Genomic DNA, 13,040 nt, shown 5'->3' with positions numbered 1-13,040 from the left:
GCGAAGTCTTGTAATATCAGCCAGCCTCGTGCTGCATTCAAGTGTCATGGGACAAATAATATTCTTTGAATTCTGCTCCTGAACGAAAAGAAATCACTCAGTGTGGAGGTTCAGTTGCCTACGAAAGCCTATTAAACATATTATACATGTGGTTCATAACACGGAGATGTGTTTTGTAAAATTCGCCATGTTTCAGTCTGACTTTGAGTCTGTTTATCAGTCGTTTGTTCCTGAAGTCCGTGAACGCGTCACACTTCGCTCTGTGACAGACATGTCGTGCAGTGACTCAGAGCTGAGTCACTGTTTCGTGTCCCGCCCACACAGCGGTGGCGGCCAATCGCGCCTGTGCGGAAGCGGGTACGGCGGCGAGGAGTCACGCAGCCCTCAACAGTAACTCAGTGTGCAGTTTAAAGGGACGCCAGCCCCGTACACACACCCACCCTCACTCCAAGCTCCCGCTCCGTCCACGGAAATCGTTCCCATTGACCATTAAAGGCAGGTGGGTGGGAGCGCAGGGGACACATTCACATAAATATAAAGAAACATGAAGGATGATTTCTGAGTCAGTGAATTCAGACCAAAGACTGACTTGCATTGGCCACAGTCTGTGAAATCTATGGATGACATGTATCCTCCCAGTTTGGGGGGGGAAACAGATCTTGTTGGTCCAGATGAAACTTAATGCTTAACGTGCCCTGTGGAGCACCTTTTTCATTTTTTATTCCTAAATTCTGACCTGAGCAGGTAGCTCCTGTCCATTTATGCAGCTCTTGGTGGAAACCCTCTAAAAGAAAAGTGTCAGTGTGTAGAGAAGACTGTAAGCTAAGAACCAAACCCTCAGAATATAGTTGGATTTGAGCATTTAAATGGGGCTTTCACAGTTGACGGGTCGTGGTCAGTCTTCATTCTGCCTGGCTACAGGTTGGGGAAGGTGCAGGCGTCCTGCAGACTAGAGATGATACTTTGTGTGTCATAGGTAGGAAGACATATCACGGCCATCTGATGGTCGAGGTATAAAACCACTGTCACCTCTATTTCTTATATGAAATAGCTCTTTCACGCAGGCGCTACTTTGGAGAATGGACTTCATTTTTGCTGTCGTTACTGAGCTGCTTCTCCTAGAGTGTTGAAAGATATCCGTGGACATGCCTGATTGCACTCCACCCTGCTGGATCCCTTACGGGGCCTCATGCAGCTGGCTTTGGCTGGGAGATAATATCCTACTGTGTGCTGGCAGCATCACTGAGAGGTTAATCTTCCAAAACTGGAGTTTTACCCCATAAGATTGTTGTAATTCTCTTTTTCTTCCCATGTCCATCTCTTTTGTATCTACCTGATATTTCTGTCTGATGTCATAGAGTTTGTAGCGGCTCAGTTCTTCTGATGCTTGCCTGTTTCTGGGCTTCTTCCGCATAACAATCGGGGACTTTTACCTGACAGTCTTTGTCGTAACCCTGCAGAGGTCTTAGGGAGAAGCATTTAGTCCTGGGAGTTGTTCTGCATGGTGCACTTTGGTTGTGTGCCGAATGTTTTTGCTGGTCTGCAGCAGTTTGGGAGCTGTCAAGGATCTTCTGAAGCTACACTAATATATTTTTCTACAAGGACTTCTTCATCATTAACGCCCCTGTGTTAGCGCTCTCAGCACTGCTTAGTAAGGCTCTGAGGACAAGTATGAGTGGCCGACCATAGCAGGTAGTTTCTGGAGCAGCGTTTAGTTTCACTTTCCCACTGTAGAGTGATGATTTGTAGACAGCAATGAAGCTGGAGGCAGTTTTACAAATATGTCTGTGGAATAAAAACTGAACTGTAAGCTAACTGGGCCACACAGTGGCACAGCGATTAGCACTGTTGCCTCACAGCAAGAAGGTCCTCAGTTTGATTCCACCATCTGGCTGGTTCCTTGTGTTAGGTTAGGCTGCTTAGGTTAACTAGAGATTCTAAATTACCCATGAGTGCAAATGGTTTTAGCCCTTCGATAGACTGGTGACCTGACCAGGGTGTACCCTGCCTAGTCCTATGGTAGCTGGGACAGGCTCCAGCACCCCCACGACCCTAGTAAGGATAAGTGGAAGAAAATGGACGGATCTAAACTGTGGTCTGACCAGCAACCATAGTTATCTGACTGTTAGTGAGCTGAAAAATGGTTAAAAAAAAAAAAAAGCTTTGCCACTCAGTAACTGGTGCTCCAACGAGTTTCTGACTTCACCTATTTCACTTCCTATAAAACTGACAAGAAACAGAAATAGCAGTGGGATGCAGTTCAAGTAATACACGATCATTTTGAACTCTCAAATTCAAGTCAGCGCTTCATTTTTAGATTTGTCTGAATGAAAACACACACACACACACACACACACACACACACACACACACACACACACACACACACAATTGGACAGTATTAGCGTTGAACTTCTAAAGTGTGAGATGTGTGGAAAATAACTCTGGATTTCTGTGACATCTACTGGAAATGTGAAGGAACTGCATTATAAATTTCTTTTTGTTTTTATTGCCCCAGACCAGTATAAGTAATCATCAACCACAACAGTGTAGCTGTTATTGTTTTCACGTTGTCAGTGTGTGTATGTGTGTGACATTAAAAAAAGCCCTCTGAAAGTCCTCAAATGTGCCTTTGGAGTGTTTAATGCAGCAGTACCCAGGAGACAAACACGTGAAAAAGCCCCAAACTCTTTAGGGAGAGCTTCTGAAACTAATAAGAATCGTTATGGTTGACAAAAATCCACCTATGCTGGAATTTCCATTGAGTGGACAAAGTAAAAACATCCTTAGAGATAGGATCTTCGTAAGGATTACAAAAATAAAAACATTTACAAGCAGACACCAAGTTCCCCATGAAATGCATAATAACTGAGACATTTTACAATTTAATGAGGAATAGCCCACCTTGATTTTGTTGGCAGCAACATAACTCAAAAAAGGCCCTGACATTAACCACATCAGCCCTCCCTGTGTTGTCAGTAAGCTATGACACATTAAAGGACATCAGCTGAGCATTTGCGCACTGGTTGCAGTCTCCGTGCACGAAAATAAGAAAACTTGTGAGAAACTCACAACAAGAAACTGTGTTGATGTGATGTGCTGGAAGTGAGACGGATGAAAGAGTTAGTTTAGGTAAGCTGATATGTAGCAGGATTTATCCAGACGATTAAAATTTGGCGTTTACGTGGAGATCCACGATAAATATTTGTTTGGACTTTTTTGGGTTACCGCTTTCTGATTCGTGTCCTGCTGCGCCCTCAGGCGGTGGGGGCGTGCACAACCGCAAATACTCCTGGGAAATGTTGGCGTTCAGTCACACTGATTGTATTAATGTGACATAGCTTCAGTTTGCATGTGAATTCATTTAGAGGAAGTCTCTTTTACGGCACTGATGTTCATGTGTTTGCAGACACACGCCGGTTCGGTGAGCTACAGGCGACGAATGAAAAGATGTAAGAGCTGAACCACCACAATGGAGCAGCAACGGCTAGAGTTAGTGTATCGATCCATTTATGGTCCAGTAATATTTGTTTTCATCGCTGTTGTCATATCGCGTTGTTATCCTTAATGATGTAACAGGCGTTCATCACATCAAGCCCTCATTGTGCGCCTTTTTGCCTCTGAGACGCTCTGATCTGAAGCGGCAGACCTTTAAACTCAGACAGAAGGATGTTTGATCGTCCGAAGGAAATGCTCTTTGGATTCAGCTGAAAATAAACGTGCCCACAGCGGTGACAGAGCTGGACTCGTCATGGAGACGCGGCTGTGTTCCAGATGTTGTTTTAGACTTCAGATCTGCGCGTAAAAGCTGTCCGTGAGTAACAAATCACTGCACGTGAACACTGTGGGATTAATCTCGTGTTAGGAGATCTAAATATATCCTTCTGAATGAAGTTGCGGCTGCTGCGCCACGTGCGTAAAATGCGCCCCGAGAATGTGGAAACGTCATGCTTTGATTTTCATTTGGCTGAAAATAAACAAGACCAGGAAACGCTGCTGCAAAGACACGCGCAGATACAGCCATCCACTTAACTAACTGTCCACAGACTGAGAACAGAGTCAGGGCAGAAGCTGTGTGGAAACTTTCTTCCTCACTTGATAGGAAAAGGCGTCATTAAATCATCATCACCGTTTACACTCACTGTGTTTATACACCACTCTCCATTCATTTATTGGTTATTTTTAATTTATGGCTCTTTTCCACAGCATGTCTTTGTCTTGTCTTCCTCCCCTCATCCCAACCGGCCAAGGCAGATGGCTCAGCCAAACCTGCTGGCGGTTTCTTTCTGCTAAAAGGGAGTTTTTCCTTCCCACTGTCACCCAAGCGCTTGTTTACAGGGGGGGTCGTATTGTTGGGTTGTTCTCTGTATTACTGTAGGATCTTTACCTTACAACATAAAGCGCATTGAGGCAACTGTTTTTGTGGCTAATAAAGTGTCTGCTTATTTTTATTTGTTCTCTAAATCGCGTGAAAATCATTTGCTAATGTTGCCTATATCACTAGAGATTATTAGCGTTGACCTTCTGATCCACTAGTTTGCTGATATATCTTGAGTTGCCAGCCAAGGAGCTGATGAACTTTATTATTTTAGTTTGTTAAAATTTTTTGTTCCTATTCTGGTCGAATTGGGCGTCAGTGTTTGTTTAGCAGTTCCACATCCAGGAAGTCAAAATGACCTGTCTATGTCCAAATATTCAAACTGTATTCAGTTTGAATGTTGTTATAGATTGATAAGGATCAGTTTATGACTTTTATTCACTGTTATTTAACTTTTGGATGATGGCATAAAGTCTGAGAGAGGAGGACAGAGGGATATGAAAGAGTGGAGATCTAGTCAAAATCACCAAAAATTATGAAAATTCTCACATTCATTTATGATGATTTTACATAATTAAGCCGTGTGCTGTACTGTAATCAGTCATGGACCCCCAACTTGATACTATAGTAATTTTTATGAGATGATATTTTTGTCTTTTTGTAGTTTCTAGTTGAGTAATGAGGAGAGAGAGGGGAGGGGAGGGGGGAGAGAACAGATAATGAAGTTTGCTGGAAAAACAAAAGTTACTTTTCACAGATACTCATTATTACTATTTTCATGGATACTTTGCATCTTCTTCAGAAGCACACTTACAAAATGCCAGTGCAAATTCTATACAGAGTATATTGAATGGTGGCATTTTCCAGGATTCGTACTCTGTCACTCTAAACGTGGCTGAACACGATGGTGCCACTACGTTCATGTGACGGAGTACAAATCTGTTCTCCACTCGTGAAATTGGGGTACATGATGCTTTATGCTGAGTCTGCATAATAAAGGGAGGGTTTGTATGAATTCAAAAACTTTAATATGAAACATAATATTACCAGTTAATATTTAATATTACCAGTTAGCTTGGCTTACAGGTCTGTGAGCAGCAGGGTGATTTTCCATTGTCTGTACAGAATGATGCTACTTTAAGTGCTTGATGATTTGGTGGACTGCCTCTATGTGATTAGCAGTCTGAAATAATGTTTCTCATTTTGTCTTCTTTGCCACAAATAGTTCTTTAACTTCTTTAATGACTGAGCCTTTGCCTCTGGTTTGATAAGGAAAAGCTCCACCCTACAAGAGGTGGATTAGATTGAAATCTCTGATTATTCACTCTGATTATTCTTAAACACTATAATTGGTCATCCAACTAATTAGATTAACATTGTGATGTTTATCCAACTGAATTGAGGCTTACAAATGTGAAAATAGTTGATTACATTTGCAAACAGCATATTCCATTAATATTAATTACAAGGCACTGCATGCAGTCCCCCTAAAAGTTTGAACCTAGAATGGCATAGAAAGTACAAAGATATAAATAAATAAAAAAAGTTACATTTGACCTCTGACCTCTCCTTCAAGGTGAATAGATTGATCTAAAGTGATTATAATGTTATACAGAGCTATTAAAAGCTATTTTTCGTACTGGCATTGTTGTATTAACAACATATGTGAATATAGGACTGATACATGGGGATTTTAAATATCGCGTTACTTTGGACTTCTGGCGTCTTCTTCCATATAATATCAAACTTTCATTAAATGTGAAAGTTATAACTTTAAACATATTATTTAATGTTTCATTTAGTTCAGTTGTTAATAGCTTTAACATCTGACCAGCTCTGTCGGGTTCTTGGAAAGCTTTAACAACGGACACGGAGACAAGAACCGCGGAAGCAGTGTTCAAAGTGGCAGAGAGGAGGAGCTGTTAGGGTGAGGATGCCAGTTTGGCATATTTTTTATTCTTCTTCTTTTTTGTTGTTGAGCCTTTAAAAATGCGACCATGCACAATATTTGTGACTTGAAATCTGTAAAGTTTGGGACTGAGAGTCACAACGAGAGTGAGGAAGTTTAAACACGGTTTTAGGTTTGGCTGGGGTCCAACATGCACAATTAGGTGGGTGTTACAGCCCTGCACAGTGAAAAGAAACATCTAAAAACATACATACAAGTCAAAAATGGAAACCAGGAAACATGGAGCACTTTTTGGGTCTGGAAGAACTCCAGTGATTTTGACCATGAGCCGTTGTTGTGCCAAAAACTGATTTCCAATGTTTCCGTGTGTTTTTTATGTGTAATATCGTTACGTATGTTGCTAAACAGACTTTGGTGAACAGGTATTACAAAGGGGTATATATAAAATTAAAAAATTACCTGTTTTTCAAGTATCTTTGTGACTGTGTTATTGTACTTACGTTATAATTTCTGTAACTGTGAGACATCTGCTGCTGCCTATCTTGGCCAGGTCTCCCTTGAAAAAGAGGTTTTTAATCTCAATGGGATCTTCCTGGTTAAATAAAGGTTAATAAATAAATAAATTATAATCAATCAGCTCCCTTTTGTCCACTTTATATATTTACAGAACTATTTTTGCATTTGTTGCAATTTCAGCTGTCCTCTTGGCCAGATTACTCTTAAAAGAGACATTTTTAAAGTCAACAATTTTTTTTTTAACTGCATACATAAAGGATACATAAAACTCACTGCCAAAAACTGATTGCGGCTTCTACCTTGTTACAGGAATGTTGTTTGTTGCTCAAGATGACGTGATATCATTCATGATACATTTGACATATGTTTCACATATTATACACCAACAAGTTATTTATAGCAGTTTAAATACAAGCAATCCGTTTTTGGCAGAACACCATCATTTGATTTGGGCCCGAGGAAGACAGGAAGACTCATGTTCGTCTCTTTCTGTCAGACAATTTTTTTCACGTCTCTGAATTTAAGCGACTTTTGCTTGGCTCATACTACAAACTTTTCTTCTTTCTCCCCTCAACCACAGAGCTTGATCTGCGCTAATAACAAGTATCCATCAAACAAGACACACACACACGCACAAACACGCGCGCGCGCGCACACACACACGCACAGATAAGGAGAGGTGAAGTCTTCGTGGCTAATTCCATCTGTTCCTTCATGTTTTGTTTTCTCAGTGCACACAAAATAAAACACAGACGAAGTTGAAATATGGGAAAAAGTTATCAGCTTGATTTTTCTTTTCTTGAATGGCTAAACTTCGTTCAGCGTGTTCGTTCCGCTGGGCAATTATTACCATTCCCGCTGTGCGTAAATGGTTCGCTCCACCCGCAGTTTTATAAGCTCCTGAAAATCTCTTTACGCGTCACGGTGTTATCTCTGAGTCACAGCAAAGATGAGCTACGGAGACCGCTACACGTCGTCCTCCTATCGGAAGATTTTCGGGGATTCTCCGAGATTCCCCGTCTCTTCCTCTCGCATGAGCGGTGGGTCTCCGCGGGGCTCCCCGAGCCTTCGATCCATGGCAGCGTCGCGCAACAGCGCGTCCTCTGTGACCCTGTACAGACGGGGAGGACGGACCTCCACCTCTTTCTCTACGGTGCCTACCGCCTCCCTAGACTTGTCCCAGACCTCCGTGGTCAGCAATGAGTTCAAAGTGATCAGAACCAACGAGAAGGAGCAGCTGCAGGTAGGTGTGATCACAGCCCGAGAAACGAAGAGGAGTTGCAGGAAAGAATGCGCAGCAGTGTAAAGGGGCCACCCCTGACGACGAGCTCACCGTGGACCGTTACACCTTACTGTTTACTTACCTGCGTAGTTCAGACAAGGTTGCAAGACTTAATGACAAAGAAGCAGATACTTCCCTCCGAGTTAGATGAAGACCAAAATAGAGCCCAAAGGAAAGTGACAGATTAATTCTGAAGGGCAGCAGACACATTCTGGACATGGATACAACAACTGCTAACACGAGAGCCAACTTTGTTGGCCAGTAAATAAATAAATAAATAAATAAATAGATAAATGCGCCTGTTTCTAAAGGACTTTGGGTCAGCTTCTGTTGTTTAAATGTGTTATTAACAAAATAGATGTGACAGTCAACAAAAAAGCTTCTGACATTTTTTACAGTGCATGTTTAAGGTATAATTATTCATTTATTATCAAAAAAATTATTTAACATTATAGAGTGGGCTACATACTGAAGTTAGAGGACAGAAACAAAGTAACAAAGTGGACTGATTCTTATATAGCGCTTCTACTCTCCCAGAGCACTAAGCGCTTTATACAACATGCCACATTCACACAGGCACTTTCTTCTATTCTTTTAAGTGATTTCTAACTAACATTCACACTCCGATCTATGCATTGGAGAGTAACTTGGGTTAGTATCTTGCCCAAGGATATTGGGCATGCAGACGGGGGGAGCCAGGAATCGAACCACCGATCAGCAGATGATCTGCTCTACTTCTTAAGCTACAGCCACAGGCAGCTTCCGGTTTGCTGCCTGTCATGTATTGAATATGCCAAATATTTTTTGGTAGTAAAAAAGTGTTTATTCTGTTGCACAGGGTCTCAATGACCGCTTTGCCATGTTCATCGATAAAGTCAGACACCTGGAGCAGCAGAATAAAGTGTTGGAGACAGAGCTGGTGACCCTGCGGCAGAAGCAGAGCGAGCGGCCCCACGTCGCTCATCTCTACCAGCAGGAGATGAGGGACCTGCGCTCGCAGCTGGAGGAGCTGAACAGGGAAAAGAACCGAGTGCTGATCGAGAGGAACAACATGGAGGACGAGCTGCAGGTGAGAGAAAAGGGCAGGTTTGAAGAGGCAAAAGGAAGAAGTTTCTCCTCTGTTCGAATTTGAGTTAAAACAAACAAAAACATAGACTGTACTTAAAAATGGACACAAACATTTAAATGGATGGTATTAAAGAGATCATCTCCAGCACAGTTGTTACAAAGGGGGGAAATAAGAGGAACTGCAGTTTTTAGCTTGATTCTTTCAGGCATGAAGGGGGCAGCTTATTTCAGAGCTAGAATCCACATTAGAATCAAACTTCTAGCACTTTCTCACTTCTTAACCCTGCTGTTTTGTCTCATTTTAGAAGCTAAGTGCAAAGTATGATGAGGAGGTGAGAGCGAGGGAAGAAGCTGAACAGACCCTGAGGTCCTTCAGAAAAGACGTGGACGATGCCGCCGCTGTCCGCCTGGACCTGGAGCGCAGGGTGGAGTCCCTGATGGACGAAATCGCCTTCCTCAAGAAAGTCCACGAGGAAGAAATTGAGGAGCTGAGCAGCATGATGGAGGCGCAGCAGGTCTCTGTGGAGGTTGAGCTCGCCAAACCAGACCTCACCTCAGCGCTGAAGGAGATCCGCAACCAGTACGAGTCCATTGCCTCCAAGAACTTGCAGTCGGCTGAGGAGTGGTACAAGAGCAAGTTTGCGAGCCTCAGCGAGCAGGCCACGAGGAGCAACGAGGCCATGAGGGCCAGCAGGGAGGAGATCAGTGAGTTCAGGAGGCAGCTCCAGTCCAAGACCATTGAGATAGAGACCCTAAGGGGTGCCAACGAGTCTCTGGAGAGGCAGATCTCAGAGATGGAGGATACACACAATGCTGAAGTCACAGCAATGCAGGCAAGCAAACAGTACCTTTAAAGCAGTCTTTTGTACATTATGTTATGATTCATGCATAAACCTACAGTTAAAGCAGAACTAGAACCACAAATTCCATGCAGTTTTTGTGAGACATAAACAGCAACCATAAGAGGCAGAAATACTGTGCTACTCATATACGCTCACTGGATGAAGGATTATTCGATCAAATCTGAGTAAGAACTGAAACTGTAAAAAGCCAAAGTTGAGACAACTTTTTTTTTAAATCGTTTGGGAGAAATCCTGGAAGGAGGTCATAATTATCTGTAAACCTGTAGAATAATAGGATTGAAAGGCTGCAGATATCAAGGTCAAGTTAATCATCAATTATGTCACAGCTTGAGTAAAGCTTTTGGCTAACATCACACACCCCGGTGTCCCCATGGTGTCAAGGATTTAGTAGAAGGAATCCAGCATACAGATAATCCTACAGAATAATTGTGATCAAAGACTCTCTGAAAGCTATTTTTTAAATACTCTCAGGGTTTACCGTGACATTCATTCAATAATTAGATCAGATTGATGGTGTGCCTGTTAATTAGAACCCATTTCTTATTTTTTATGTATCTCAACTAAAACCCAATCTGAACAACTCAACTGTAAACATAATGGAAAAAATTTACAGCCACACTCAAAGTTTTAGCTAAAGATAGGCTTAGCCTTGGTTGTTTAAACCCATAACTTCCTTACACTTCATGTAACTATTGCAAATTAACAGCCCTCAGCATCTTAGTGGTGTTCGCTTTATTAAATATTTTTCAGGCATACCTGAACATGACATGCACATCTGATTATCTCTTTCTCTAACTGAAATTTGGGGGCTTGGGTTTTATTTTTGTGTCTGCCACTACCAAACCCACCACTGACCACTGGAAATTGACCACTCATCTTTATTTGAGAAGATGCAATATTCACTACAATATAGTTCAATGAAGAAGAAAACTACCACTTTCATGTTTGTACTATTAAAAACGATGCTATGGCGGTGAGATTGTTAGCTTAGTTTAGCATAAATTAGATCATAAAGAAACAGGGGGACTCTGAGAGCCTCCTTATGAATCAGAAAAAAGGCATATTATTCAGTGAGCTTTAGAGATGCTAATAAAAGCATTTATTACATTTGGAAAGGTCCATGCTAGTTGGGGTTTTTTTTTTCATGTGCTAGGCTATGCAAGCTACTTGCTAGCTTTAGCTTCAGAATTAGCAACATTTTTTCCTCTAACAACAAAAAATTTAAAAACAAATTCACAAAATTATGTATTGAGGCTAAAATAGGGGGACACTTGACTATCTGTAAAAAGTTCTGGCTCTGTTTTTTGGGGAAATGAATATTTAAAACATGTGTAAACTGTGGCACAGAGTTGACCTTTGGCAGTCTAATCAGCCTCTGTGGCTGTAGCAGTTCTAGTGAATTAAGTCTGAATGTCTATTAGCTTAACATCTGACCTGCTCAGTCGGATACCGGAAGGCCATCTGGCTTTCACTGGCTTTTTACGGGCAGTAAAGCTTAGTCCAAAGGTTGTTGAGACAAAAAGGAAATCCCTTAATAAGCTTTAGAGGCGTCTTTATTACAGGAAACTACAGGAAAAAGAAATATCACAGAAAATGACTCAGAAAACAGAAAAAGTACGGCTACTGATTTAAAAAAAACAACTCTGTTTTGGTGTCATTCATTTGACAGTGCTGATATTCTACATCTATTGTCTCATTTCCATTGTAACAGGACACTATTAGCCAATTGGATACTGAGTTGAGGAACCTGAAGAGCGAGATGGCTCATCATCTGAGAGAGTATCAAGACCTGCTCAATGTCAAGATGGCCCTGGACATCGAGATCGCTGCTTATAGGTGCTAAGTGGATTCAAGAAAATGCAACCCTATCTTTTAGCTTAAAGAGCAAATAACATATGTATTGATTAAAGGTATTGCTTTAGTTCAAAGACCACGCAGAATAGCACTGTCTGATGAGGTTTTCCCAAAATAAAGTTCAAATAAACCCTCTTCAAGTTACATGTACTCCCTCAGTCTCATTGAAACTATAACTACGAATACATAAATATCGTTCCTAACAATTAATTGGCATGTCCATACAGTAGGGAGGCTTTAATTTACCCTCATACCAGTTGCAGAAAAGTAAATGTCAGTGTGTTAACCTTTTATTGAAGTTCCTCTGAAAATCAAACTGGCTATCTCTTGATGTACTCTATTTGTGTGCAGCTTGACATTTGTTTCCTATGATCCTATAAGGAAACTGCTGGAAGGGGAGGAGACCCACTTTAACTCAGGGATGTCCTTCAACTACACCTACCAACCTCGAGCCTCAACCAGCTCCTCCAGGAGGGAGAAAGAAGGAGGCGCGAAGGAAAGCTTCAAAGACGTCAGCGAGGATAAAGACGAGGCGGACATCAACTCCAACAACTGAAGATATACGGGGAAATCTGACATCATAGTTGTTAAGTCTGAAACAGACGTTTTGGAAGTAGTCTCTAAAGTCAGTGTTTTGAGTCATAGTCAGCATCCTGTATTTGACATTTTTGTTGTAGTTTTAAATATCTCCATTAACAACTGAAGAGAGCTAACATGACACTCCAAACATTAACCTTAGTACTAAATGTTAATGGGGAATCTTTCATTTTGCTGCTGCAGTTTCATGCACTCAAACCTGTATGAAATGAGGAAACAGACATTGCTTAGACTTGAAGGCATGGAGTTTATTTACCCACAAATTAAGGTTGTCAGTTCCACTTGGATATCACTAAAATGATAAGCAAATAAAATTACATGACTGGAACTGTAGTTTCTTATGATGACTCGAGGTGGCAGACAGATGTTATACTTTAATGAATGGAACAATAAATCTAGCTTCTCCAACTTCTTTCGTGAGTTTCTAACAATTATCAACAAGCTCCTAATCATGTGTTAAGCAAATAACTGTCGCCACATGCTTTCTATAATCTAATGCAGGGGTGGTGATCATAAGGCTTGGCTTTGCTTGGAAAAGACTCCAATCTGGCTCACTGCATGGCTTTGGAAAAATAGTTAATAGAAAATCAAATGATGGAAAGTTCATGTTTTTTTCACTACCTACCATAGAAA

At 41.4% G+C, this 13,040-nt stretch overlaps 1 protein-coding gene across 1 annotated transcript; it reads left to right on the top strand.

The window, feature by feature from the left end:
- The first annotated feature begins 7,650 nt into the window (after window positions 1-7,650).
- On the top strand, window positions 7,651-12,819 carry LOC146561500 (alpha-internexin-like). The gene is made up of 5 exons (XM_085297630.1): window positions 7,651-7,986; window positions 8,864-9,094; window positions 9,399-9,926; window positions 11,668-11,792; window positions 12,192-12,819. Exons 1-5 carry the CDS (start codon window positions 7,693-7,695, stop codon window positions 12,364-12,366), a joined length of 1,353 nt encoding a protein of 450 aa, XP_085153756.1. The 5' UTR covers window positions 7,651-7,692; the 3' UTR covers window positions 12,367-12,819.
- The last annotated feature ends 221 nt before the right edge of the window (window positions 12,820-13,040 follow it).

This window comes from Mchenga conophoros, linkage group LG13, assembly GCF_057382185.1.
Source record: "Mchenga conophoros isolate Kocher_MC1m ecotype Shallow Benthic linkage group LG13, M_conophoros_male_GT1.1, whole genome shotgun sequence".
Lineage (NCBI taxonomy): Eukaryota > Metazoa > Chordata > Actinopteri > Cichliformes > Cichlidae > Mchenga > Mchenga conophoros.
The sequence above is the reverse complement of the archived record's forward strand: the minus strand, read 5'-3'. Positions and strand labels throughout refer to the sequence as shown.

Coding starts and splice junctions, on each gene's coding strand:
- LOC146561500 (XM_085297630.1), top strand. CDS start 7,693: ATGAGCTACGGAGACCGCTACACGTCGTCCTCCTATCGGAAGATTTTC. Junction 9,927..11,667: donor CTGAAGTCACAGCAATGCAG/GCAAGCAAACAG, acceptor CCATTGTAACAG/GACACTATTAGCCAATTGGA. Junction 11,793..12,191: donor ATCGAGATCGCTGCTTATAG/GTGCTAAGTGGA, acceptor TGATCCTATAAG/GAAACTGCTGGAAGGGGAGG.